This window comes from Pyrus communis, chromosome 3, assembly GCF_963583255.1.
Source record: "Pyrus communis chromosome 3, drPyrComm1.1, whole genome shotgun sequence".
In the NCBI taxonomy this organism is placed as follows: Eukaryota; Viridiplantae; Streptophyta; class Magnoliopsida; order Rosales; family Rosaceae; genus Pyrus; species Pyrus communis.
Window position 1 is genome coordinate 8,475,828 of NC_084805.1, and position 26,427 is coordinate 8,502,254.

The 26,427-nt window shown below is 40.0% G+C and overlaps 2 protein-coding genes and 1 long non-coding RNA gene across 3 annotated transcripts; 2 read left to right on the forward strand and 1 right to left on the reverse strand.

The window, feature by feature from the left end:
* Nucleotides 1-6,063: 6,063 nt before the first annotated feature.
* On the forward strand, nt 6,064-9,126 carry LOC137729416 (pentatricopeptide repeat-containing protein At2g15820, chloroplastic). Its single transcript, XM_068468361.1, has 2 exons — nt 6,064-6,716; nt 6,894-9,126. Exons 1-2 carry the CDS (start codon nt 6,105-6,107, stop codon nt 8,775-8,777), a joined length of 2,496 nt encoding a protein of 831 aa, XP_068324462.1. The 5' UTR covers nt 6,064-6,104; the 3' UTR covers nt 8,778-9,126.
* A 31-nt stretch (nt 9,127-9,157) lies between these two features.
* LOC137727367 (uncharacterized) lies at nt 9,158-10,756 on the forward strand. Its single transcript, XR_011067787.1, has 6 exons — nt 9,158-9,541; nt 9,636-9,727; nt 10,000-10,047; nt 10,128-10,185; nt 10,275-10,386; nt 10,468-10,756. It is a non-coding gene; the product is annotated as an uncharacterized lncRNA (long non-coding RNA).
* Nucleotides 10,757-17,304: 6,548 nt separating this feature from the next.
* LOC137728726 (serine/threonine-protein kinase SRK2E) lies at nt 17,305-21,617 on the reverse strand. Its single transcript, XM_068467475.1, has 9 exons — nt 20,811-21,617; nt 19,645-19,719; nt 19,469-19,570; nt 19,344-19,397; nt 19,156-19,248; nt 18,818-18,910; nt 18,156-18,260; nt 17,975-18,073; nt 17,305-17,771 (listed from the first exon to the last, which is right to left on the reverse strand). The coding sequence occupies exons 1-9, from the start codon at nt 20,985-20,987 to the stop codon at nt 17,481-17,483; spliced, it is 1,089 nt and encodes a 362-aa protein (XP_068323576.1). The 5' UTR covers nt 20,988-21,617; the 3' UTR covers nt 17,305-17,480.
* Nucleotides 21,618-26,427: the final 4,810 nt, after the last annotated feature.

Below are 26,427 nucleotides of genomic sequence, written 5' to 3' on the forward strand. Positions count from 1 at the left end.
TCGTAAGCCACCAAAAGAGCAAACCAAACTAGAACCTAGAGGGGCGCAAAACAGAAAGTGTGAGTGGGCAAAAACAAAGCTTTTCAAAATCATTTCATTAACAAAAGTTTTAACCCCTCGCCGTAAAACCTGTATAGTTTCCCAGAAAATAGAATATACACATATATCGGAAACATGTTCAGAAATATGCCATGTCGAATGCCTCCACATAAAATGTAAGTAATCCAGGTAATGTCAATCAATGCAAGTAACATATAAGCCGGAGTCACCTAATATGACCTATACAGCTGAATCTATAGCTCAAATCCCCAACTCACTAACTATACTTGCACACGAGTCGGAACCACCTAAAGTGGTCTATACGACAGGACTGGGTGTAAATAAATACGCTCAAGTGCTACGATCAGGTGAAGATTGGGCGAATAATTGCGGGTCAGCTACGAGTCGGAACCACCTAAAGTGGCCTGTACGACAGGACTGTGCACCTAACTTGGATCCAAGATGAGCGTGTGGTGGGGGAGGTGAACATCACGTGAAAGACTATGCCCTATTCTGGGCGGGAGCACTAGCACCAGGGGTGCAGGTTATGAGCTCTTTATGCATCTCACATAACCTCTAATTCACAATCATAAACCATAACTTACTTGGCACTTACCTGTGCGTCCGCAGCACCAATCATAAATATATGCAACTATTAATGCATAATTAAAATAGGCAAAGACTATGCATAGCATTTAAAACATATAAACATTCCATTTCATTTTCTGGGAAAAAACACAAGTATATAGGTATATACGGAAAACCAAAAGCCCACTCACTGATATGTGGAAGGGTCGTAACCCCCTTGTCTCGAGTGACTAGGCTCGTCCTTGGGATAGGTCTCACCTATATGCGAAACAACTATAAACACGTTAATTTAAAGCGCATAACCAAAACTAGGTAATAACTTCTCATACAATGCTCAAATGGCGTGTGTGAATACACCAACAGGATCTACTCAACCTCACGAACATCCCCATATTTTTAAAATAATTTTCTGACGTCTCACGCGCCCCCACGAGCTGGCCAAGGCACTGCCAGATGCATCGGCCACGCGCAGGCACGTGCCTGGCACACGGATGGAATCCTTAACGGCGCTAGGGAATAATCTGTCTAAAAGCAAGCATATTCCGTTAAAATTAACCTGACGCTGTTAACTGTCGTTAGGAATATTCCATCAGAGTTGACGGAATATTCGCCGTCTTCTCCGATGAGTCTCACCGGCCGCTGCCGTCCACCACCGTCAGGGCCACCGTTTGTAACTCGAATTCTCGCTGAAAACTGGAAAAATTTCAAAACTTCATATCTTCTTCATTTCTTAACCAAATTCTATGAAATTGGTACCAAATTGAAGCTTACAACGAGTAGAACAAAACCTTACCACTTTGAAGACCTAAAACCAACAGAATCTTGTTGGAAAAACCCATGATATTCCGGCCAAACCTACAACTCACTGAAACTGGGCTTCTCGACGTCCAAAATGCTTCAACTTTCTTCTTCGAGCTTCGTGAGGACCTCCTAAAGCTCCTTGTGACCTTAAAAACTCCTAAAAACTTCACGATCACGTGTGCATGAACAGTGCATGAAAACTGGTGTTAGGGTTCTCGAGGTTTTCGAAGGTTTCAAGTTTCACAAATGGTATGGATGAACTCAAGAGCTTGGAAGGAGTTCGAATCTTACCTTCTAGACATCGATCCGTGCGTGAAAGGTTGGTTTTGAAGTTCGTCCGTACACTTTCAAAGGAAATGGAAGAAAATCCGAGAGAAAGAAGAGAGAGAAAGGTCCACGGGTGTGTGTGTGTGGGTGTGTGGTCCTAGGTGAGTTAACAACCAAAAAACAACAACTAAACAGCACCCCACAACACTAATTAATGTCCAAGGGTATTTTAGTCTTTTCACACCTACAATACAAATAATTTGGGACGGGCTGTCACATTCATACCAATTATAGCAAAAAAAAAAAACATAAATAAATATTTGTGTTATATTAAATATGTTAAGTTTAACGAATATATTTAATTGACCATATTCTCAGCTTGATGGTGAAGTGCTTTTGTATGAGACATCTTGGTCTTAGGGTCGAAGGGGATGTGCTTCTGTTGTTGCCTTTGAATGTAATTAACAAAACATAAATATTTAAAAAGTATTTGAAAACAATATAATATAATCCGATAGAGGTAGAATAAAACATTTGAAAGTATTTGCGTTGGATATAACCACCAGAGTTAGTATAAAAATGTCTAAATATTTGTGTCGTATATAATTGCTAGAGTTAGTATAAAAATTTGAAATAATATAATATAATCTGACACATTACTTACTCATGTCTGATATAACAACCAGAATTGGTTAAATATATTTAAAAAATAAATATGGAAAAGTTAAAGGCCTGCTTCATTATTCTTGTCGGAAAGTAGTGAACTAATGTCGAATATAAGCGACAGTAGTACTTTGTTATCCGATACTATTTAAACATGTTGTCAGAATATTTTACCTGATAATAATAGTATAAAACTGTACCACTCTTGGACACGTTAAGCTAATTTTGTAGTAGTGGCCCGATTAATTTAGTTAGTACTATCTGGTGACTATTTATCCTAACCGACTGAAATAGTTAGTACAGTCTGAGTTACCAAACGAGACCTAGTAAACCAATTGAAGAGTATTTAAAGCTCATTAGGACTCTTTCATTCAGTTGGAGATATGATATGATAAAGTGCACAACAACTGCTTATCTCTTGGTAGTGTTTCACTTCAACTAAGACTCCTCTTCATGCAACTTCTTGTCTTTCAAGCTTCAAGTTCAATTCTTCCAAATTTTGGCACATGTGTAACACCATTTAAACTCCAAAACATCCAGCTCTTGTGTCACATCCCGGCCTGGGGGACCACTTCCCATGCTTGCTCCACCATCCTAGCACGATATTGTCCGTTTTGGGCCCCGACCACGTCCTCACGGTTTTGTTTCTGGGAACTCACACGAGAACTTCTTGATAGGTCACCCATCCTGGGAATGCTCTCGTGCACTACTCGCTTAACTTCGGAGTTCCCATGGAACCCAAAGCCAATGAGCTCCCAAAATGCCTCGTGCTAGGTAGGGATGGGAATATACATATAAGGATCACTCCCTTGGGCGATGTGGGATGTCACAATCCAACCCTCCTTAGGGGCCCGACGTCCTCGTCGGCACACACGCGACCAGGGTTAGGCTCTGATACCAATTTGTCACATTCCGGCCCAGGTGGGGACATCCCGGGCTCGCTCCACCACCGTAGCATGATATTGTCCGCTTTGGGCCTCGACCACGCCCTCACGGTTTTGTTTCTGGGAACTCACACGAGAACTTCCTGATGGGTCACCCATCTTGGGAGTTCTCGTGTGAGTTCCCAGAAACAAAACCGTGAGGGCATGGTCGGGGCCCAAAGCGGACAATATCATGCTACGGTGGTGGAGCGGGCTCGGGATGTCCCTCTGGGAAACAAAACTGTGTGGGCGTGGTCGGGGCCCAAAGCGGACAATATCGTGTTACGGTGGTGGAGTGGGCCTGGGATGTCCCCGGCCCGGGAGGACCACTTCTCGGGCCTAACTCCATCGTAGCACGATATTGTCCGCTTTGGGCCCTGACCACGCCCTCACAGTTTTATTTCTGGGAACTCACACGAGAACTTTCCGATGGGTCACCCATCTTGGGAATGTTCTCGCGCGCTACTCGCTTAACTTCGGAGTTCCAACCGAACCCGAAGCCAGTGAGCTCCCAAAAGGCCTCGTGCTAGGTAGGGATGAGAATATACATTTAAGGATCACTTCCTTGGGCGATGTAGGATGTTACAATCCACCCCCCTTAGGGGCCCGACGTCCTCGTCAGCACACCACCGCCAGGGTTAGGCTCTGATACCAAATTATCACATCCCGGCCCGGGCGGGACCACTTCCCGGGCTCGACTCCACCGTAACACGATATTGTCCGCTTTGGGCCCCAACCACACCCTCACGGTTTTGTTTCTGAGAACTCACACGAGAACTTCTCGATGGGTCACCCATCATGGGAGTGCTCTAGCCACCTTCTCGCTTAACTTCGGAGTTCCTATGGAACCCAAAGCCAGTGAGCTCCCAAAAGGCCTCGTGTTAGGTAGGGATGAGAATATACATTTAAGGATCACTCTCCTGGGCGATGTAGGATGTGACAATCCACCCCCCTTAGGGGGGTTAGGCTTTGATACCAAATTGTCACATCCCTGCCTGGGGGGACCATTTTCTAAGTCCGACTCCACCGTAGCACGATATTGTCCACTTTGGGCCCCGACCACGCCATCACGGTTTTGTTTCTGGGAACTCACACGAGAACTTCCCGATGGGTCACCCATCCTAGGAATGCTCTCGCGCGCTACTCGCTTAACTTCGGAGTTCCAATGGAACTCGAGGCCAATAAGCTCCCAAAATGCCTTGTGCTAGGTAGGGAAGGGAATATACATTTAAGGATCACTCCCTTGGGCGATGTGGGATGTTACACCTTGTGCAGCATGCGCATCTTAGCTATCCAATCCAAGTCCAACACTTCTATTTGCTCTTTAATCTCCAATTATCAACTTTACCAACTGAACCTACAATAAAATGAAAATAACATAAAATACTATAACAAACGGAGATTAACTAAATAAATACAAATAAATAAGATAATAAAGTCGCACAAATATGCTTCTATCATAAGCATATTATATTTTATGATCTTGGTGAGGAAAGGTGAAGTTCTAACTCAAAACAAAACATATATCAAGTATAAACGATAATTCTTCATTGCTCACCAAAAATTAAAATTAAATTTTTTTCTCCTAAATATTCATGGCAATTTCAGATTAAATACCAATTTTAATAATGGTTTTAAGGGAAAAAAAAAAAAAACAACAACTATAAGATCATCTCCAACCTTTGGGTTAAAACCTAAAATTTTTAGCCCATAAAATTTAGGTTTTAACCCAGAAACAGTTTTTTTGATCCAACCCTTTTGGGCTAAATTTTTACCCTCCAGATTATTAAAGAATGAATTTAGGCTATTTAAAAAAAAAAATATTATGTGGACTATTATAAATTAATTTTATGAATATTTTAACCTAAAAATATTTAAATTCTGATAAACATTGAAAAATCACTAAATTGACACATGAAACTCATGAAACACTATGGAAGAAAACGAAACATATGATAGAGATGTATAAACACAAAACACAAGAACAAACACATGATTTTGGAAGATGGTAGAAAGAAAAATTGGAAGAATTGTAGGAGAAAAGTAAGTTTTGTGTGGATGTTTGAACAAATACATATGTATTTATAGAGTTTTTGGGTGAATTTTTGAGTTAATTTTTTTTTTTTTTAAATTATTTTAGCTGTTGGATTTAAATTTGGGCTGCTAGATTTGATTATATTCGATCTCAACCGTTGGATTAAATAAACATATAAATATAAAACTAAAATAAAGTTTGAAAGTGGACCGTTGGATCAACCAATAGCCCATTTGAATCTGGCCACATGATCAGAAAAAGAGCTGTTAGGCTCACCAATGTAAGGAGACAAGTGGGTGACAAGCCCACATGGGTGGGGCCGTTTCGTCTGCTAGGCTTGGCGTGCGTGCGTCCAGGCGGCCTGGTGGTGGGCTTCAAATGCTTGTTTTCACTCTAATTTGTGGTTCCATCACTACCTTTGGCCTAAATTTTGGCATTTATTTTTTTTTGAGTTCTAACACTTAACACCATTTTAACACAAGAGTTGAAATGATATGGGACGAATAAAAAGAAATTTTAAGACTTACTTCAAGGGTTGAAGTTGGTCTAATAGAATGTTAATCGACAATTGAACTATTAATTTATATGACAAGAGCGGCATTCTCATTTTTGTACTTGACGGTGAAAAGTGAAATTAACCCAAGTAAAATTGGTGAATTTGGGAATGGTGGGCTTTATGTACAAGTGAAGCCCAATACTTGGCCCCTTTATTTCCAATCTAATTACGGAAATAAAACCCTCTGAAACTCGAAATCCCCAGCTCCAAGAACCCCTATCAGAAACAAGCCATGCTTCTGTGCAGAGCTCCAGAGTTCTCACCCTCCACTCTCTCTCTAATCCACTCCTCCTCCTTCTTCTCCACTCTCTGTTTCTCTAACCCTAATCTCCTCTCCATGCGCTCTTCACTCTTCCCTCCTCTCTCTCTCCTCCGCTCCCTCACTCTCTGTCTCTCTCACAACCAACACCACCACCCTCCTACCCACCCATTCTCCAGGCACATATCCAGTTTTCCGCTCTCCACCACCAAACCCTGCCGGTTCCACGCCCTTCCTTCTTCCAGTACTTCCGTTGAACACGTTGCAGGCAAGGCCTCGGACCCAGAGGAGAATTGGGATTTGAGCAATGTCGCGCAGAGCGAGGTTTTCGATGTTGAGAAGTGCTTTGCTTCCGCCGACTTGAAGCACCTGGGGGCGCCGAAGCTTGAGGTTTCAGAGCTGGAGGAGCTCCCGGAGCAGTGGCGGAGGTCGAAGCTGGCGTGGCTGTGTAAGGAACTGCCGGCGCATAAGGCCGGTACCTTGAGTCGTATACTCAATGCGCAGAAGAAGTGGATAAGGCAAGAAGATGCCACTTATGTTGCCGTGCATTGTATGCGGATTCGGGAAAATGATGTCGGGTTTCGGGTAAACTAACTAAAGTTTCAGTCTTTATGTGCGCTTTCAGTTCGTTGATATTTGCAATGTGTGTGCTTTGATTGAACAATGACTGTGATTTTGGCAATGTCGTTACGAACCTTTGTAAAATTAATAATTATATGAGCATTTGGCGGACTTAGTAAAGTTTATTGAAAATGTCTGTAGGTTTACAAATGGATGATGCAACAACACTGGTATCGTTTTGATTTTGCTCTTGCTACTAAGTTAGCGGATTACATGGGTAAGGAGCGAAAATTCTCGAAATGTAGGGATATATTTGATGATACAATTAATCAGGGGCGTGTTCCTAGCGAATCTACATTTCATATATTGGTTGTAGCATATCTCAGTGCCCCGGTTCAAGGTTGCTTGGAGGAAGCATGTGGCATTTACAATCGTATGATTCAGCTAGGAGGTTATCAGCCCCGGCTTCACTTGCACAATTCTCTCTTCAAAGCCCTTGTCAGCCAACCTGGAACCTCTTCGAAACACTACCTTAAACAGGCTGAGTTTATTTTTCATAATTTGGTAACAACTGGACTCGAAATTCACAAGGATATTTATAGTGGATTAATTTGGCTACATAGCTATCAGGATACAATAGATAAAGAGAGGGTGGCATTGTTAAGAAAAGAAATGCAACAGGCTGGAATTGAGGAGGGCAGAGATGTGCTTGTGTCTCTCTTGAGAGCTTGCTCAAAAGAGGGGGACGTGGAGGGAGCAGAAAGTACTTGGCTCAGACTTTGCGATCTTGAAGTTGGTCTCCCACCTCAGGCATATGTTTATAAAATGGAAGCCTATTCAAGGGCTGGAGTGCCTTTGAGAGCCCTAGAGATATTCAGGGAGATGCAAGAGCAGTTGGGTTCGTCCAATGCTGTCGCATATCATAAAGTCATAGAGGTCTTATGTAAGGCTCAAGAAGTTGAACGTGTCGAGTCCCTCATGACAGAATTCATCAACACTGGTTTGAAGAATTTCATGCCGTCTTATATTGATCTAATGAACATGTACTTCAACTTAGGCTTACATGACAAACTGGAATCAGCCTTCTCCCAGTGCCTTGAGAGATGCCGACCCAGCCGTACTATTTGTTCTATATACTTGGATTCTTTGGTGAAAGTTGGTAATCTTGCTAGAGCTGAGGAGATCTTTGGCTTAATGCAGAGTGATGCGGCAATCGGTGTTAACGCTCGGTCCTGCAACACCATATTAAGTGGGTACCTGTCATCTGGAGATTATGTCAAGGCAGAAAACATATTTGACCTGATGTGCCAGAAGAAGTATGACGTTGAACCACCATTGATGGAAAATATTGATTATATCTTGAGCTTGAGCAGAAAGGTGGTCAAGAAACCTGTAAGCCTGAAGCTGAGCAAAGAACAACGAGAGATTCTAGTAGGTCTTTTGTTGGGTGGTTTGCAGATCGAATCTGATGAAGACTGGAAAAATCACATGATCCGGTTTGAGTTCAGTGAGAATTCTAGCACACATTCTTTGTTAAAGAGGCATATATTTGATCAATACCATGAGTGGCTACATCCTTCTTGCAAGTCCAGCGAGAGTACAGAGGACATACCATATAAGTTCTCAACCATCTCACATTCGTATTTTGCTTTCTATGCGGAGCAGTTTTGGCCAAAAGGCCGAAGAATGATACCAAAGCTAATCCATCGATGGTTGTCACCATGTGCGCTTGCATACTGGTACATGTACGGGGGCCACAAGACTCCATCAGGAGACGTATTGTTGAAGATAAAGGGTAGTGAGGAGGGTGTTGAGAAGATTGTCAAATCCTTAAAGGCAAAGTCCCTGGATTGCAAGGTGAAGAGGAAAGGGAGAGTGTTTTGGATAGGTTTTCTGGGAAGTAGTTCTACCTGGTTCTGGAAATTAGTAGAACCTTATATTCTAGATGACTTGAAGTATGCTCTAAAAGGTGGCCAAATCTCAGATAACAGCAGGGTTGAAACCGAAAATGTCAACTTTGGTAGTGGGTCTGATACTAATGAAAATGCTTCTGATTATAGTGATGATGATGATAATAATTTGTAGCTTCTATAAATTATTGACCATTGTGTTCGGTAAGCTAGAAGACTTCTCTACCAACTCAAGGCTTTTCTCTTCAAGATACATACCTGGATCCACAAAGAGCAGATGAGTCTTGATATTTTTGTAATACTATCTTTACTTTATAATCAATCTCCTGTTGTTTCTTTTTGTCCTAGAGTGGCATTGTCTCTTTCTGTGATTATTGATGTAGTGACTGTTTTTCTAAATAGGTTTGTATATCTGGCAACTCTTACTCTTATATTTGAATGAGTTTCCGTCTTGGCTCAACATATTGATTCTGACTATAGAAGAATGGAGGAAATAATGAATAAACAGTAGATACTTGTCCTTTCACATTGCATTATTTTTTATGAGTAAAATTTTCCATTTCTGACCTATTACTCTTGCCTCTTGAAACAAAAGTTCGTCCTCAGATCCTGCACTCGAAATTATTGGGCTAGTACCAACTGGACACCCACAACCCAACGGCCACATACCCCTGCACCACATTCGGCCCACTCCAAAATTCAACCAAAAACCTGTGCGTCTTCTTTATGTTCTTTCTCTGCAGTGCTTAATCTTTCAGCCACAAGTTCTTCATTAAGCAAGTCAGAGAAACATGCCACAAAGCCTAGAGGCTCTGTTTCCCATTGAAGTGCATTGGTTTGGGCATGGCACAGCAGATAAAATCTGAGAAGGATGAGGACCTTACTGCAAGGGTGCACATGGAAGAGCTTGAATCCTTAGCATTCAGTTGACAAAAAGAGGTAGGCCTTTAATGTCCTACATGGTTCCTATGAGCTGTTATACACGTTCTTTTACTACAAATTGATTATGTTTATCCTTTTTCGTGTGGTGCAGATATTTGCTTTGAATGCCAGATTATCTGCTGCTGAAAGCATGACACATGATGTGATTTGGGATTTACTGGGGTCAATTGGATATGAATAGTGGTATGTTATACAGTTCCAAGCTGTTATCCTAACTAATAATGTCATTGATATTGTATCGTGCACAATATAACAGAGCTATATTACTGTTCCTCTAAAAGGATACTGTGTGTTCGTACATGATACTGCAAGTACCCAGAAAATAGGATTGAAAAAGAAAAAATGTATACGAATCTTCACTTGCCACTGGGACTTTATGTAAACTACTATGCTGCTCATCTCACCTTTACCCCTTTTGTTAATGCTACTCACTATTGGATTATCAACAAGTGCAGAAAATGACGGAGAAGGCTCAGCTTCATAGGGTGGAATCTCAACAAAAGGTATTCAGCTTTGATACTGATACTTGGATAGATACTTTTGTTTTGTGTTTTCTTATATTTGGTTTTTGTCTTTCATTCAGGAGCAAGAGGTAGCTAAGCTGAAAAACAACTGAGTGAATTCATTCAGGAAGGACAAGGGTGAGCAACTTTTACCTCAAAACTTCTGAATCAAGTTAGTAATTGTTCTATCATTCATATGTCTAAGTTTCTGCATGCTGATATTCCAGGTGGCTCGAGGAAATTGACCGAAAACAGGCTGAACTCATAGCTATGCAAATTGCTTTGGAAAAACTTAAGCAGCGAGATCAGTTACTTAAAACCAAAAATGAAATGCTGAAGGTTAGACTGTTTTTGATATATTATTTCTTAAAGTGAATGTTGATCCTTTTTATTGTTTTGCTTACTACATTTAGTGTGTAGGTGGAGAATGTGAATCATAAAATGAAGGTTATGGAACTTGAAGGAAAAGTGGATAAGCTGTCTGGTTAGCAAAAACTGCACCAGCGAATTCATCATATCATCATGCAAAAATGAAGGCAAGATATTACCAAATTGTTAATGAAGTGCTAACCTCAGGTTCTGTTTTATCTTACCATCATTCTATTCCATTTCAATCTGAGTGGGTTTTGTCTAGAAAATCACAAGGTTAAAAGTACACAATGAGGAACTTAGTGATAAGCTCTGTCTGACAGAAGTTAATTCTTTCACGTGTTAAAAGTACACAATGAGGTGGAATAAACTCAGATTGTGAGAAATTAAAAAGGTTGGCAGATTCTTGGGGTTGTGAGGTGGGTAGATGGCCAATAAAGTATTTGGGTCTCCCTCTTGGGGGTAGGCCAAGAGCACTTACGTTTTGGGATCCAGTGGTAGAAAAAATGGAAAAAAGACTTCAAAATTGGAAGAAGGCCTTCTTATCCAGAGGAGGCAGATTAACTTTGATTCAATCTGTTTTGGGAAGCTTGCCAATCTACTACATGTCCTTGTTCAAAATTCCTTGCGGGGTGATTGGACGCCTAGAAAAACTAATGAAAGGATTTCTTTGGGAGGGGGTGGAGGAAGGAAAGAAAAACCACCTGGTGAAATGGGAGAGAGTTATTAAAAGTAAGGAGGAAGGGGGTTTAGGAGTAGGGAATTTGAGGAATCAGAATGAAGCGTTATTGGCTAAGTGGTTGTGGAGATTCCCAAAGGAACCAAATTCTCTCTGGCACAAGGTGATAAGAAGCAAGTATGGGCTGCAGGATAATGGGTGGAATGCAAACCCTCCAGTGCGGGGTTCAAGTCGAAGCCCCTGGAAAGATATTTCGTGTGGTCTCCAATCATTTCTACAATGTTGCAAGTTTAAGGTGGGCAATGGGGAGAGGGTGAGGTGTTGGGAGGATGTTTGGTTGGAAGGGGGACCATTGAAAGAACAATTTCCTAGATTATTCTTGCTATCGAGAATGCACAACCAGAACATCGCAAGTTTTGTGGATCTTTCTATCAATTCTTTGAGCTGGAATTTTGATTTCAGGAGAAATTTGAACGAGGTGGAGATAGAAGAGGCGGCTAGATTATTACAGAAAGTGGAAAATGTTCGCTTGTCTCAATCAAGAGCGGATGATAGAAGGTGGAAACTGGAATTATCAGGATTGTTCACCTGCAAATCCTATCGCTCTTTCTTGAGCAACAATGGGATTGTGCAACATTTTCCACCCTCTTCTCAGATTTGGAAATCAAAAGTTCCTCCGAAGGTCAAAGTTCTTGTGTGGCTAGTGGCTATTGGGAGGCTCAACACTTGTGATCAAATTCAAAGGAGAAGTCCTTTTATTTGCATCTCTCCCCATTGGTGCAGTTTGTGTAAAGCAATGGAGGAAAGTGTTAACCACATTTTTCTTCATTGTTCTTACACGATTCAACTGTGGTGGAAATTGTTTCAGGAGGTTAGAGTAAGTTGGGTCATCCCAAAGGGTTGTTTTGAGCTTTTAAGCACTAATTTTGAGGCTCTAGGAATTGGGAGGAAAGCTAAAGCTTTGTGGGGTTGTCTGGTGTCGGCAGTTTTTTGGAACATTTGGTTGGAGCGTAACAAAAGAATTTTTGACGATTATACTGGTGTGGGGGTAGCAGATCTGTGGGGAAGAGTAAGATATTGGGCAGCATTATGGGCTTCAGTTTCAAATGAATTTAAGAATTACTCTCTTTCTCACATACTGTGGGATATGTTAGCAGTGGTAAAATGATTTTGGTTGAGGTTGTCCTACTTGTAATCTGATCCTCTGGAGAGATTCTCTTGTTCTGTTCTTGGTGGATTTCTTATCCACTTCTGTGTATTACACTTTTCTTTTTTAATAAACTGTTATAGTTTCTTCTCAAAAAAAAAAAAAGTACACAATGAGGAACTTCGTAATAATGCTCGTTTTCATGCTTCCTGTGGGAGGAACCCTTATGTCGATTTTGATGAGGAGCAACGATTGGGTGCAAAACTAAAGGTTAGTGTTGTCTTTTGTGTGTGTTTGTGTGTGTGTGTGTGTGTGAGAGAGAGAGAGAGAGAGAGAGAGAGAGGTGCCATCAACCAATAGTTTGATGCTTAATAATACAAGTACTTCTGCTATAGGAACTGAGTAGGAGAAGTTACAACTAGCGCAGAAATTGTTAGGCCTTTGTACTAGCGTTTTGAAGGTCTGTTAAAGGTCACTTGGCAATTAATAACTATTCACTCTCGGAAAATAAAAAAAAAAAAAAAAAAATTCAGGACCAGGACTTACGTCTCATTTTGAATAACTTTCAGGCTGCTGGAATAGCAAAGCAATCGGCACATATAAACCCGTCTGCTGCTGAAGTGGCGCTTGAGCAACTCAATAACAAGATTACTTTAATGGACAGAATTACAGGAATTGAAGTTTTAAGGTATATAAAACTTTATCTTCAAGGTTGGGACCAGTCAAACCAAGTAGTCACCTCTCAACCACCTCAGGACAGTAGTGGATACAATTACCATGGACAACATCAAAATCCTGGCTACAACTACAATCAAACACCTAATGTTGCCAGCCACGGTTATGATCGGGCATATGCTCAACAGCCACCAAGTTATGGAGGCCAAGCTCCAGTATCTGATTACCAGCAACAATATGCAACTTCAGGGTATGGACCGCCTGCGGTGCCATCCATCAGGGATGCAACTGCTTCCCAAAGTACCCAGTCTTTGGCTGCTTAACAAGTTCCTTACAGCCAGCCAACGGCCAGCCCTCAAGCTGGATAATGCACTCATCCAGGCAGCACAGGCCAACCACATCCTGGTTATTACCAAGCAGGTTATGTAGGGCAGCAGGGGGTCGAAGGCCCTTCTGCAGAGTCTCAGCCCACAGCATATGGACACGGTGAGTACCATCAGCCAGACACCCATTATGCCCCATCAGTGAATCCTCCTACAAACAGAGAGACATAGCATCGGCAACGTGGCCATTCAGAGCTTCCAACCAATGGATACGAAGAGCCATCAGGTTATGGAGCTAAAAGAACCGATGACAAAGAATTCAGATGGGGATGCGTTGGCCCTGCAGCGGAGACTGTCGGTTCTGAAATCTGATATTATAGCTGGTTAAGGATGTCGTTTCTTACTTATGTTCCTTATTTTCTCTTTTTTTTCTTTCTTGGGGTTTGATATTTGCTCTCATGCTCTCATGTACAATCTCTGTGGCTGCAGAACATTATATTTTAAGTCTTCAAATGTAGGAATATCTTGTTAGACAGCCGTTTATTATGTTCAGATGTGATGGTTATCCGTTAACCGGCAGTCCAGGAGTCGCTGATCACTAGTTTTATGTTCATCTAATTTCGTAATATTTTCAGTCCCGAGGTCCATGAAATATTTGTAATTGAATGGCACCGTAGGAGCTAAGCACTAGATGAGATGCTCGACTTCTTCTGAAAGAGTAGAGTGTTTTGCTTTGGAAGGACCAGTCCTACAAAGACTGAACTCCAATAAAGTGGAGACCAAGTGTCCCTAAACTAAGCGGTCATTGGCACGACATGTTGAGTTCACTGTCCCTAGAGTAAACTTATGTTTCCACAAGGTCAACTGACATTCAGTTTCCTTATTCATTATACTTTTCTTTCCAGCTTTTACATGTAGTGAAGAAACCCAAGCTTATATTTGCACTAGTAATTGCCAATTGGTGGCAAAAACAAAACAGTACAGATATTGTTAGGATACTGTCAGTTGGCATCGTCTTCGACATGCTAGTGAACTGGGCGAGCCCTTCGGAAAACAAACGTCCATGGACTGCATTGCCGTGCACCCACTAACATGCCTAGGACAAGCCTGTGCATTGGTTCATCCAAAGCCGAACCCACCCTAATATCCAACAATCCGAGGGCAACCGAAGGTCGAAAACATGCATGTCGAAAAAACAACCCACTCCCATGCAATCCCACCCCAAAATTTTTTCCCACCCCCATGCAATCCCACCCCAAAATTTTTCCCACCCCCTGCTTGCAACAAATAATCCCATGCTATTTTTTGAGGAGAAAATATTTTTTCCAACCCGCCCTTTTTTAAAACGTTTTTTCCACCCCGTTTAAAACCATTTTGTTCCCCCATTTTATTTTGAAAAGCCTGTAAGAGAAGTTTAACAGTCAATGAAATAGTATTGTTCTTCTGTCTCTGTACAGCCATTGAAGATTTGGAGCTAGGTTCTAACATTGGTATCAGACAGTCGTTCGATCCTCTCAATCCTTCTCTGTTGTATGACGCGTCAACCGTGGTCGAAAAACATGAAAACAAGGGTTTCTAATTCGACGAGTAAGATGACCCAAGAATTGATTCTTATTCAATTGCAGTCACTCATGGCAAGCGGCAATGGAGGATCTATTGGAGAATCTTCAAAGGCAACTCCATTGAATCCACAGATGCCAGAAGGAATGAATCCTAATTCGGTTCCCACTTTCAAGAATCAAGATTGTGGCCATTAGGACGGATTATCTTAAAGATGGATTTTCCTCGTTTCAATGATGGTGATGATCCATTAGGGTGGATTATTAAGGCTTAGCATTAATTTGAGCTCTTCAACAACGTTGAGGATTCGAAGAAGGTAAAATTGGCGTCTTTCCACATGGAAAGGGAAACTTTACGATGGTTTCAATGGGCGTGATGCTTGCCAAACTACCCCCGTTGGGAAGAATTCACAAAGGTGCTATGTCAAGAATTTGGTCCCTCTGAATTAGAAGATTCAGCTGAGACATTGGTTAAACTGCGACAAGTGGGTACTCTTTGAGACTATGTGATCGAATTCAGGCTTCTAGCAAATCGTACCAGGGATATCAACCCATCACTTCTTAAGTCTTGTTTCATCAGAGGATTGAAGGCAGAACTCAGACATGATGTGAAACTCTTGAAGCCTAAAGATGTTCTTGAAACTTCTGCTTTTGCCCAACAAATCGTTCCAAGCTTACTGATCTCAAGGTGAAATCTTCCTATAAACCTCTTGTGATTCAGCCTAATTTTAGACCACCTTTGCAAATTGTGAACACTAATACTATGGCTGAGAATAGATCAAGATTCAAATAAAGTGAGTAGATTAACACCAGAAAAAGTAGAACATTGCAGGAAGAATGGTCTTTATTTTCACTGTAAAGAAAAACATGTTAGAGGCCATAGTTGTAAAAAGAAATAATTGTTATTATTTTATGTGCAAGACTATGTAGAGGGTAAGGAGAATGAAGTAGAGAATGATTTAGATGAGGGAGAACCTGAGATCACTGCTTGTGCACTATTTGGGACTCCAGCACCTCCATCTATAAATATCATGAAGGTTTCTGGATTTATCAAGAATTGTCTTGTCACAAGCTTAATAGACTCAAGGAGTTCACATAATTTTATAGATTTGGGATAGGTTAAAAGACTTAGGAGCCATTTGGGCACAAGTCATGTCTTCAATGTCAAGATTGTTGATGGTGGTAAGACGGCTACACTGGGTACATTATCTCAAGCTCCTATTAAATTCATTGAGTATAGAGGTATGCTATTACATGTGGTGGTTATGATGTTGTCTTAGGGGTTCAGTGGCTTAAGATCATGGGTCCTATATTGTGGAATTTTGATTTCGGTCATAAAAAATGAGGGTACTTGGAGAAAGTGCATGGACTATAGAGGGCTCAATGATATCATTATCAAGGATAAGTTTCCTATCCATCTTATTGATAAATTGTTTGGTGCACAATACTTTTTCAAAATTAGATCTAAGGGCATGATATCACATACTTAGAATGTGATGATGTCGAAAAGACTGCATTTCAAACACATGATGGCCATTATGAATTTCTGGTAAAGCTATTTGGGTTGACAAATGCCCACGTCACTTTTCAGTGTTTAATGAATGAAATATTTGTACACATCTCAGAAAATTTATCCTTGTTTGCTTTGATGATATCTTGATCTATAGTGTTTCTTGATCCTTGCATCTGCAACACTTAAGGATAGTTTTTGACACTATGAGAGCATACATTGTCTGTAAAGCAATCCAAGTGTGCTTTTGGTAAATCTCACGTTGAATATTTGGGTCATATAGTGACCAAGGATGGAGTTTCTACTAATCCTACTAAATTGGATTCCATCTCTAAATTCCTACATCTGTGAAAGCTTTTAGGGGATTACTCAAAAGTAATCTTGCAGCTGCTCATTGTAGAATGAAAGTAGAAGCTGATAAACATAGGGCTGAGAGGGTATTTGAAGTTGGTGACTGGGTCTATTTAAGGTTGGTACCTTACCAACATGTCTCTGGCTTCACATCCTTCTCGCTAACTCCAACCTCGATTCTATGGTCCTTTTTCCAATTTACATCCAGTGTTTCATGTTTCTTGTCTGAAGAAGCATTTGGGCACTAATGTACGGACTAGTGCACCACTGCCTATGATATCAGATTCTGGTATCCTGCAAGATGTTCTAGTGGCTATTCTGGAAAGAAGGTTGATCAAGAAGGGTAATGCAGCTGCTGCTAAAGTACTAGTTCACTGGAAAAATCATTCTAAGGAGGATGCTGCCTGAAATCATACCGAGACTTAAAGCTCAAGTTTCCTGAAGTTGCTCATTTGTGATTTGTCTTGTTTTGCGTTGTTGTAATAGCTGCTGTGATTACTGTTGTTGTGTTCATTCTGTTGTTTACAAGTTTTGTTTCAAGGGAGGTATTGTTAGGATACTGCCAGTTGGCATCATCTTACGGTGCCAAGTGTACGATAGCTGATTACTAGAGTTGGAAATATCCTACAAATAGGAGCTTGTAAGAGAAGTTCAACAGTCAATGAAATAGTATTGTTCTTCTGTTATACATTATCTCTGTCCAGCCATTGAACATGTGGAGCTAGGTTCGAAAAGATGAAGCGAAGCATGCCCCTAAAAAAGGAGAGACAGAAACACAGGCGGAGGGCGATCCCTCCGTTGCTGCAAGACATTGTACCAATTAAATTGCATAGACTATCTCTCCGCTGCTGTCAATGTCAATGTCGGGATCAGACTCGAGATCCTCCTCCATGTTATCTATGTCCAGGCTGCCAGCAAGATACTGGTTGAGACTGTTGGCCCCGGCTGCAGGTATTGTAGCCTCGGCAATTATCTGCATAATCTCATCAAGGCTTTGCATGGGTTGATCCGGCTCTTCAAACTGGTTGTTCATGGTGTTTTCAACCATGAGATCTGCTGGAAGGTTCTTTAGAAACCATTCGTGGTTCCTGATCTCAGGGATGGTTATCCTCTGTTGCATACAATAATAATCAATGAGAATCGAATCAGAACAATGTTATTTCTGTTCCTTAACCCCTAATCAGATATGGGGAAGCAAGCTAATGGAATCAAAACTAGATAGTGAAGCTTAGAGAAATATAGTTTTATACGCAAATGCCACTTATTCGGCAATGCATTTACGGATTAAAGTATAATACAAAGAATATCACGCACCTTCTCGGGCTCAGCTACGAAAATCCTTGATATTAGATGGCGGCACTCTGGAGATATATGAACATAGTCAGGAATAGAGTACTGGACATTCGTTATCCGCTGCACAAGAGGAAAAACCTTAGACTTGAGTTAAGCTTCATAGCCACCAAGTTTCAGTAGCAAATAAGGTTAAAAAAGTTACGTGTATTGTCTTGCGGAAGTTTTTAGGCTCCCCAGGATCTTCAAATGGATATGCACCTACCAACATGACATATAAGGTCACCCCACAAGACCATACATCTGCAATCTGGAAGGGTAGATCAAAATGGAGACTATTAAAATGATTGTGCAGAAATGCACAGTATTTATGGCACCGACAAATTATCATTGCAAAATACAGGATCAGTTATGCAGGATTGAATTCCAACACTGAAACTTCGTGGGAGTGTGAATAATCAAATTGCCAGCATCAAACTATAGGATGGGAGTGCCACTTAGTACTATGGTCTAGTGGTATTCCTCCACACTTGTAAGTGAGAGGCCTTAGGTTCGATTCTTGCCCAAGGCGAATTTGAACCACATTATTGCTAGCCCATTCTAAGGCTAAGCCCACCCCCATCCCCCTTAGTGTAGATATATCGTTTATTTCAAAAAAAAAAAAAAAAAATTATAGGATGGGAATATATAAGGTTAGACAAACCAATAATCAAATTGTAAGCTAAGTTCTTTTCCAGAAAGTCTTCAGCTAAGTTTAACATATGCAAATACAAATAAGTAACGCAGTGCAATGACTTTGCAAAGAATTGGCACAGATAAATTAAAGTGGAACAAATAAAGCCAATAAATACAAATAAGTACTATTACCTTTCCATCATATTCTTTCTTGAGTAACACCTCAGGTGCAATATATGCAGGGGTGCCCACAGTCGATTTTGGTTGTGAATGCAGCACCGAGGACTCGAAAACAGAGACCAAGGCTAATTAGATGGATATGATAAAAAATATTCATCCAAGAGTAAAGAGGCAGACTAATTCCTGTGTGGTATCTACCAGATAAAGAAAAACACAGAACATGCATTTTCCAAACACATTTCCATTGAGTTTAATCACCAGAGATATTTCATAATTTAGCACCGGACTCCTGCGAAATGAAGGTCGCTGTGCATGCAAAGACACAGAGAGAGAGTGTGTGTGTGTAGTACCTTTGAGTAGCCAAAGTCACATATTTTTAAACGAGGAGCTGGACTTCCATCTAACAATGTGTTCTCCAACTTCAAGTCCCGGTGGCACACTTGCTTCATAAAGAAATACAAAAAAAATGTATCCAATTCAGAAATCTAGTAGAAGGTATAAAAAAAATAAAATAAACATGGACAACATATTCCCATACCATTGCATGACAGTAACTGACTCCTGATATAAGTTGCTGGAAGAAGAAACGCGCCTGCAACACAAGAACATTAGAAATAGGTAGGACTCATTATCAGATACTAAATCAATGTGGTGGATAGGAACCTCATCCTCACTGAAACGCCCAGCGTTGCATATACGCTCAAAGAGCTCTCCCCCAGATGCATATTCCATCACAATAGCCAGATGAGTGGGTGTTAATATTACCTACAACCACATAGTAACAAAACTGAGTTCCGTGGTGAAATTAATTTGTGTTTAAATGTTAATATTTAACAGACCTCTTTGAACCGGACAATGTTCGGATGCCTCAATGACCTGTGGTTTATAATTTCTCTTTGTACATTTTCATCTATCTGTTAGACAAAAGTATAGAAGTAGGGTAAACCAACAATGAAAAGAGAATATTAATTGGAATTACCAAGCCCTACAACAACCAATACCAACAATAACGCAAAAGTAAAATCTTATCTTTGCATAAATAAAAAGATTTTTTGTTTTTGATCAAACGATTTTAATCAAGTAACATTTGCTGCCTATATCACTATTTATAAGATCAAATTCAAGATTCAAGCACACTATGGATAAGAAGAAGATAAAATAAAATTGTTCATTAAGTGGTTTAGAAAAGAATGTCAGCATACGATTGTTAAAACCCATCAAGTCATAGTCTTTCTCCTTCTGATTCACTAAAAATGCTAATTTTGTTGATTCTTTAAACATCTAACAATTCTCAAGTTATCTAATCACACCACACCACACCACACCACACTGGGGAGTTCAATTCCTTCCAAAGAGAGATTACAAACCAACTAACTGGGAAAATGGAAGAAAACAAACAATTGTAAAAATTTCAATTATCTTGTCCCCAAAAGCCAAATTTCAATTTATCATGTCCCCAAAAGCTAAGACCTCCCACTCAGCAGACAATCTCCATAACAATAGTTGGTTTAGATTCAAGTGCTCAGGATTGTGTTTGGTAAATTTAACACGCGCCGTCTGTTAAATGTTTGGTAAAAAGCTGAACTTGAAAACCTAAAGAAACCAACTAAAACCAAACACAATCATGAGCACTTGTATTTGAATCCAACTAAAATCAACTCAGTTTAAGACACTTCAGTAGGAAAGGACAGATAATCAACTTCCACAAACTCCCATTTGAAATACACATAAACTCCATAATCCTGAAATCCAAAAACATAATACATTTCCTAACACCTGCAAACAATCACAAAAGGAAACCAAACCAACAAAGCAACAATAAACTAGAAAACCCATCAACCTTCACCTACAAAACAAAATAATTTATAGAAAAAAAAAATCCAAAAAAGCAATCAACTCCCAAATTTCAACAAATGATTCATGCCTCAAACCCCATTTCAAAAATGATATATATATATATATATATATATATATATGAAAGGAAGAGTAAAATCGAGAGACTAACCTTCTCACCTCTCTCTATGTATTTCACAGCAACAAGCTCACCAGTCTGCTTGTCCCTCATAAGCCGTGCAACCCCGAAATTTCCCGACCCAATATCCCGAACCAGCTCGTACCGATCGCTGTCGTGCATGATCGGCATGTCCATGGCTGGCCCAACTGTGAGCACAGACCGATTCATATCTCTTCTCTCTCCCTCCCTCTATATACACCAACACCCTCTGAAAAAACCCAATTCCTTCCACACGCTGAGCTTTCTCTGATTCTCTCTCTAATGTTAGAGAGAGAGAAAGGAATGGGAAAGGCAAAGCAGTGATCAAACCAACCGAAGGAGCGGTGGTGGAGGTGCGGTGGCAGCGCCTGGACCACTGGATTGATGGGAAAAGGTGGTGGGTGGAGAAAAAGACTGAGATGCGTTCGTCCCCGTGAAGCTCCCACCCACCTCAGAAATGGGGGTTTATCAGATCTTTGTCAAAAAAATCAAAAGCTTTAATCTTTATATTTTTTTAATATCTGGGTGTTTTTGGCGTTGCAAAGGGCGTTAGGATCCTACAGCTCGTGAATCCAACCATCCACCCTTCTCTCTCTGAGTCTCTGTGTGTGTTTCTTTCAGCTCTCTTTGTGTTGTGTATGATTTTTTTTTTATGATTTTATCCACTCCACTCCAGTCTCTCCATAAGGAGACAGATCAAATCTATTTATCGTGTTAAATTCAGTGAAGTCAGAGATGGTGAAATTTCTTCTTTTTCCCTAACATCCTCCTAGTCTCTTGCATAGTAGATACCAGATTTGTCCACGTGGGATAGGTTTTTCTGTTTTTTCCCACACCTAGAAATAGAGTGGTACCAGTTGGGAGGATATTTATTTGAAATGGGAAGATATTTGCATAACTTTTTTTTTTTTTTTTTTTTTTTTTTTTTTTTTTTTTGGGTAAACTAGGAATTGCATTTTAGGTCAAAGATGCCAATAAGATACACGAAAGCCCACAGTGAGGCAAGCAACAAGCTAGATTGCATAACTTAAAACAAACAAAATTGATAAAGAAAGGTCCCCTAAGCCATAATGTGAAATCCTATTCTCAGATTTCATTATTTAAAATTACGTATCTCATATGTAGTATTCATATTCCCAATTTCGACATGTTTATGTTTACGGCGTACAAAATTTTTATTCGATAAGTAAAAGGACAAAATTGCCCCTCTTGTGTTAAACGAGATTCTTTGTGGACGTCCTTGATATTTTCATAATTTTTCAGATTTCTTTGCATATATGGATAGTATATGTCGATACGAATGCGTGGCGTAAACAAAACGTAAATTGGAGTTATAACCAATGACATATAAACGTACCAAGATATGGGCAAAATGGTCATTTGACCATAATCTAGAAGGCTTCAGAGGATGAAAGGAAAATAAGAGAAATAAGAAAGATGGACGGCTGAGATGAAAAGGAAAGGAGAAAAAAGGAGAGATGGGGGGAACAGATAGGCTAAGGAGGGAAGAGGAGAGAAGGAGAGGACCAATGGGAAAAGAGAATAGGGAGGGGAAAGGAGAGGGAGAGACCCAACGAACTAGACCTGCCCTTAACCAGTTTCTGGCTCAACCCAACCCGGTGGTGGCGCCATTTTTCCCAACGCCATTCACAGAGTTTCACAGCAAATCACGGCAAATCATCACCTGGAAACAACTTCCTAGCCATCCATCTTCCATTTTCACCCAAAATTAGAAAGAATTTGGTCGTAGTTTTGGTGAAAAACCAACGGTGGGTGCGTCTACGACGACTATTCATTAAATCCAAATGTAACTCTGTCAACCACCACCACCAAAAGGATCCCCTCAACCTCAGGAACAAAGCCCAAACAACTGTAGGGGTGGTGGAGCACCGGAGGTGACGAATTAAAGGCCACCATTTTTAAGGTTTTCGGCGGATCAAGGGACTTCAGAGTGTTTCCTAGCCGAATTGGAGTTCGTCATAGGTATGAAAATTGCTCCCCTTGGTTGGCTATACATTTTTATGAAATTTGGTAATTTTTTGAAATAGTTGAATTTTCCAGCGAGTCGGGGCGGCCGACCGCCACATGCAGTGGCGCGTGGGGCGAGACCCGACCTGCCCATCCTAGGCCAAATTTGATGCCCTGATTCCATATTTGACATTCGTTTGGTGAAATCCCAATGTTTTAATATAGTTTTGTAGTTGACCGCCTAGTTGGCCACCACTTGGTTATTACATGAATTGACGATCCGACCATTGGATCGAAACCAAACTTTAATACATGATATTACATAATATTTAAGGGCATTAGGAACTACAGATTGGGAATCCAACATACGGATCTTTTCGAATTGAATTTATAATCTTATAAAATCAAACATAGATAGCAACCTAATTCTAGCAATTGGCCGAGATCTGACCATTGGATCATTCCGAAATTTTAGAATATTGTTCAAGAAGATAAATGAGACCCTTGGGAAGTTATGGATTAGAAATTCATGAGCGGATGTTCCAGATTGACTTGTATAGGGTTGTGGACCCCACCGTTGACGAATACTTGATTTTTGGTCAGTAAGCTACGAATTGATCTTAAATATTAAAATCAGTATTACTAGGGACTATGTAGGGCTTAGTGGGCCTATATTGTTTAGTGAGTTATCCCCAATAATATATACATCCATTTACGTGTATGAGACGTCACATTGTGATATATATATATATATGTGTGTGTGTGTGTGTGTGTGTGTGTGTTTATTTACCTTCGTAATAATGTGACTAATAAGTATGATACATGTATATATTTTGTAGAACTTATATGCTTGTGTGACATATTAGTTGGTGGCCATGAGGAGTTGATGGTGTAGGTGACTACGTTGTAACTTATAAGGGTTGAGGTATGGGTAGGTTGTGTGTTGAATTTATTGCACCATGTAGTAGTGGTACATGGATGGTCCTGTTTGGTATATCCGCAATGGAGGACCATACGTATTTTAGGGGTGATCATGCTTGGTATATCCGCGATGGGTGATCACTACCTAGAGCTATATGATATAGTCTTGCTTGATATATCCGCGAAATGGGACTGTTAGGGGTGATCATGCTTGGTATATCCGTGATGGGTGATCACTACTTGCATGATGAGATTATGCCTATGGTTCTTCTTGGTATATCCGCGATGGGGGGCTATACACATTCTATGCGTGATGAGGATTAGTTGTACTTGGTACATTTCGATAGGCGATCATATTTTGTTTGGATATCACTTGATTATATAATGTGAATCTATTGAGATGTGATTTGTCATTGATCTATGTTTATTAGTCGTGGTTTGATTTGTGTATTGATGATAGCTGTGAAATGTGATTTGAAGTGCTTGATGAATTGTTCGATGGAAAGTAATTTGACATGCATATTTTAAATGAGATTTGATTTGCATGATTGGCATGATGTGATGAAATATGAGGGCTAGTAGTGGACCGTTAACCCATTATCATGGGATTTGTTGCTTCGAGACTTGTTTCACATATCATATCATTATTTCATTTCTCGTTTCATTGAGCCGTTCTAATTTTGTACCGTGTGCTTTATTCCATTTCTTGTTTCGTTGAGCTTTTATATTTTGAGTATTTGTTTCATGTCTTGTTCTTCGAGTGTTTCTATATTCCTTAGATTTCTGCTCAGTTTCGTTGAGTGATCCGGAACTGGGTTTCCGCTAGGGTTTCGTTGAGTGGTCCGGGTCCCTGCTCCGTCTGGATTTCGTTGAGAAGTCTGAAATCCCTTGTGATTCGCGATTCCATTGAGTGGTCCATAATCGTATCCAGCTTGGATTTCATTGAGTGGTTCGATATGCATTGTACTTTCCGATTCTGTTGAGTGCTCCGGAATCGTATCTACTCAGATTCTGTTGAAAGGTCCGAAATCCCTTATTCTCTGTGATTCTGTTGAATGGTTTGGAATCATATCCTGGTTTGGATTCCATTGAGTGGTCTGGAATCCCTTTTGGTGTCTTGGTTTCATTGAGTGGTTCAGAACCCGATGTTGATGGATTTTGTTGAGTGATCTAAAATCGCATCATTTGACTCATTGGTTCCTTAGATTGATTCATTTGAGACAACTTCAGAGATGTAGGCTTCGGTTGAACTGTGTCACTCTAGCCTTGCATTTCGGTGTATGGTATGTGTTATTGATTGATGTGATTGTGGAATGATGTTGGTTATGATTGTTGTCATTATAATTAGACTCGTTGACCAATATGGCTAGAGATTTATGTCGCGCTTCGTTGAATGTTCCTCATGATGTTGCATGCCTATTGTGTGGTATTATGTTGAGACATAGTGATTTATGTGATGATTGTTTGAGTGTAATGAATGGTGAACTACGAATGGCTTGATCCCTATTGAGAGTACGTAGGCAGTCTAACGAGGAAGTTAGATGCAGCCATAAAGTATACGAAAATTACTATGCAATTCAAATCTTGAATTATGCTTTGTACATATCCCGGAGGCAGGGTCTGTTGGATTTACAGATACTTGGTGACGTCACATATCGATCCTGGACGTATGTCGGGATCGGGGCGTGACACATAACCCAGAAATTTTTAAGACATAACTCATAAATTGTTTTTTTCTTTAATGATTATGCTTAAAATTTTAGCCTTAGATTATTAAATAATGATTTTAGCTTAATTATTTTTTTCGTTAACTTTTTTGAAAATAAAATTTATGTGATTATCCTAATTTATTTTTACGAACATTTTAAACTAAAAATATTTAAATTTCAATAAATAAAACTTATACAAATACATAGGTATTTATATAGTTTTAAGTGAAATTTGATTCGAATAATTTCTTTAAATTATGTTAAACGTTAGATTTAACTTTGGGTCGTCAAATTTTTTTCTACTGTTAGAGTTGATCTCAAGTGATCACGATATTTGGATTCTAAGTAAAAAATAAAAATAAAAAATTGAAATATGATAATTTGGTGGATCCAGAATAATTTAAGCCATGCTTAACTTCTGGAGGGAATCTAACCCAAAGATATATTTTCTCCGTAGGGTTTATTGTCACCCAATGGTTGGAGATGGTTTGGGGGGATTTAAAGCTTATATTTTAAGCTTTATCTTATAGGTTGGAGATGGTCTAAAGGCACAAACTTTAATAAGATCAAATCAATCAATTCCTCTTATATGATATGAGCTACACCCACAATGCAAATTATTCTTGTGATGAATTTGTGTTTAAGGTGTTGTAGGGAAGGGTGAATTCGTCAATTAAGATTTAAATCAATGCTCCTATTCATTGCGGGGATTTAGAGGTATTCTTTGAGTTTCGTGAAGGCTTTTTGCATTCATCAGTCCAGAGTAGACCCTTGCTCTTCTTTGTTGCAGTAAAGAATGATTTGCTCTTGTTGGTGGATCGTGAAAGGAATCTGTTGAAGGCTGTCACTCGCCCTGTTGGCTTTGTAATTCCTTCATGGTTCTGGATGACTTCATTTTTATGATGGCCTTGATCCGGTATGGTTTAACCTCAATTCCACACTTTGTAACCATGTATCCCAAGAATTTGCCCGATGCTATGCCGAAGGTACACTTTTTTGGATTTAGCTTCATGTTGTACTTCCGAAGCAGG

Coding starts and splice junctions, on each gene's coding strand:
- LOC137729416 (XM_068468361.1), top strand. CDS start 6,105: ATGCTTCTGTGCAGAGCTCCAGAGTTCTCACCCTCCACTCTCTCTCTA. Junction 6,717..6,893: donor AAAATGATGTCGGGTTTCGG/GTAAACTAACTA, acceptor AAATGTCTGTAG/GTTTACAAATGGATGATGCA.
- LOC137728726 (XM_068467475.1), bottom strand. CDS start 20,987: ATGAATCGGTCTGTGCTCACAGTTGGGCCAGCCATGGACATGCCGATC. Junction 19,571..19,644: donor ACATTGTCCGGTTCAAAGAG/GTCTGTTAAATA, acceptor ATGTGGTTGTAG/GTAATATTAACACCCACTCA. Junction 18,074..18,155: donor ACTTCCGCAAGACAATACAC/GTAACTTTTTTA, acceptor CCTCTTGTGCAG/CGGATAACGAATGTCCAGTA.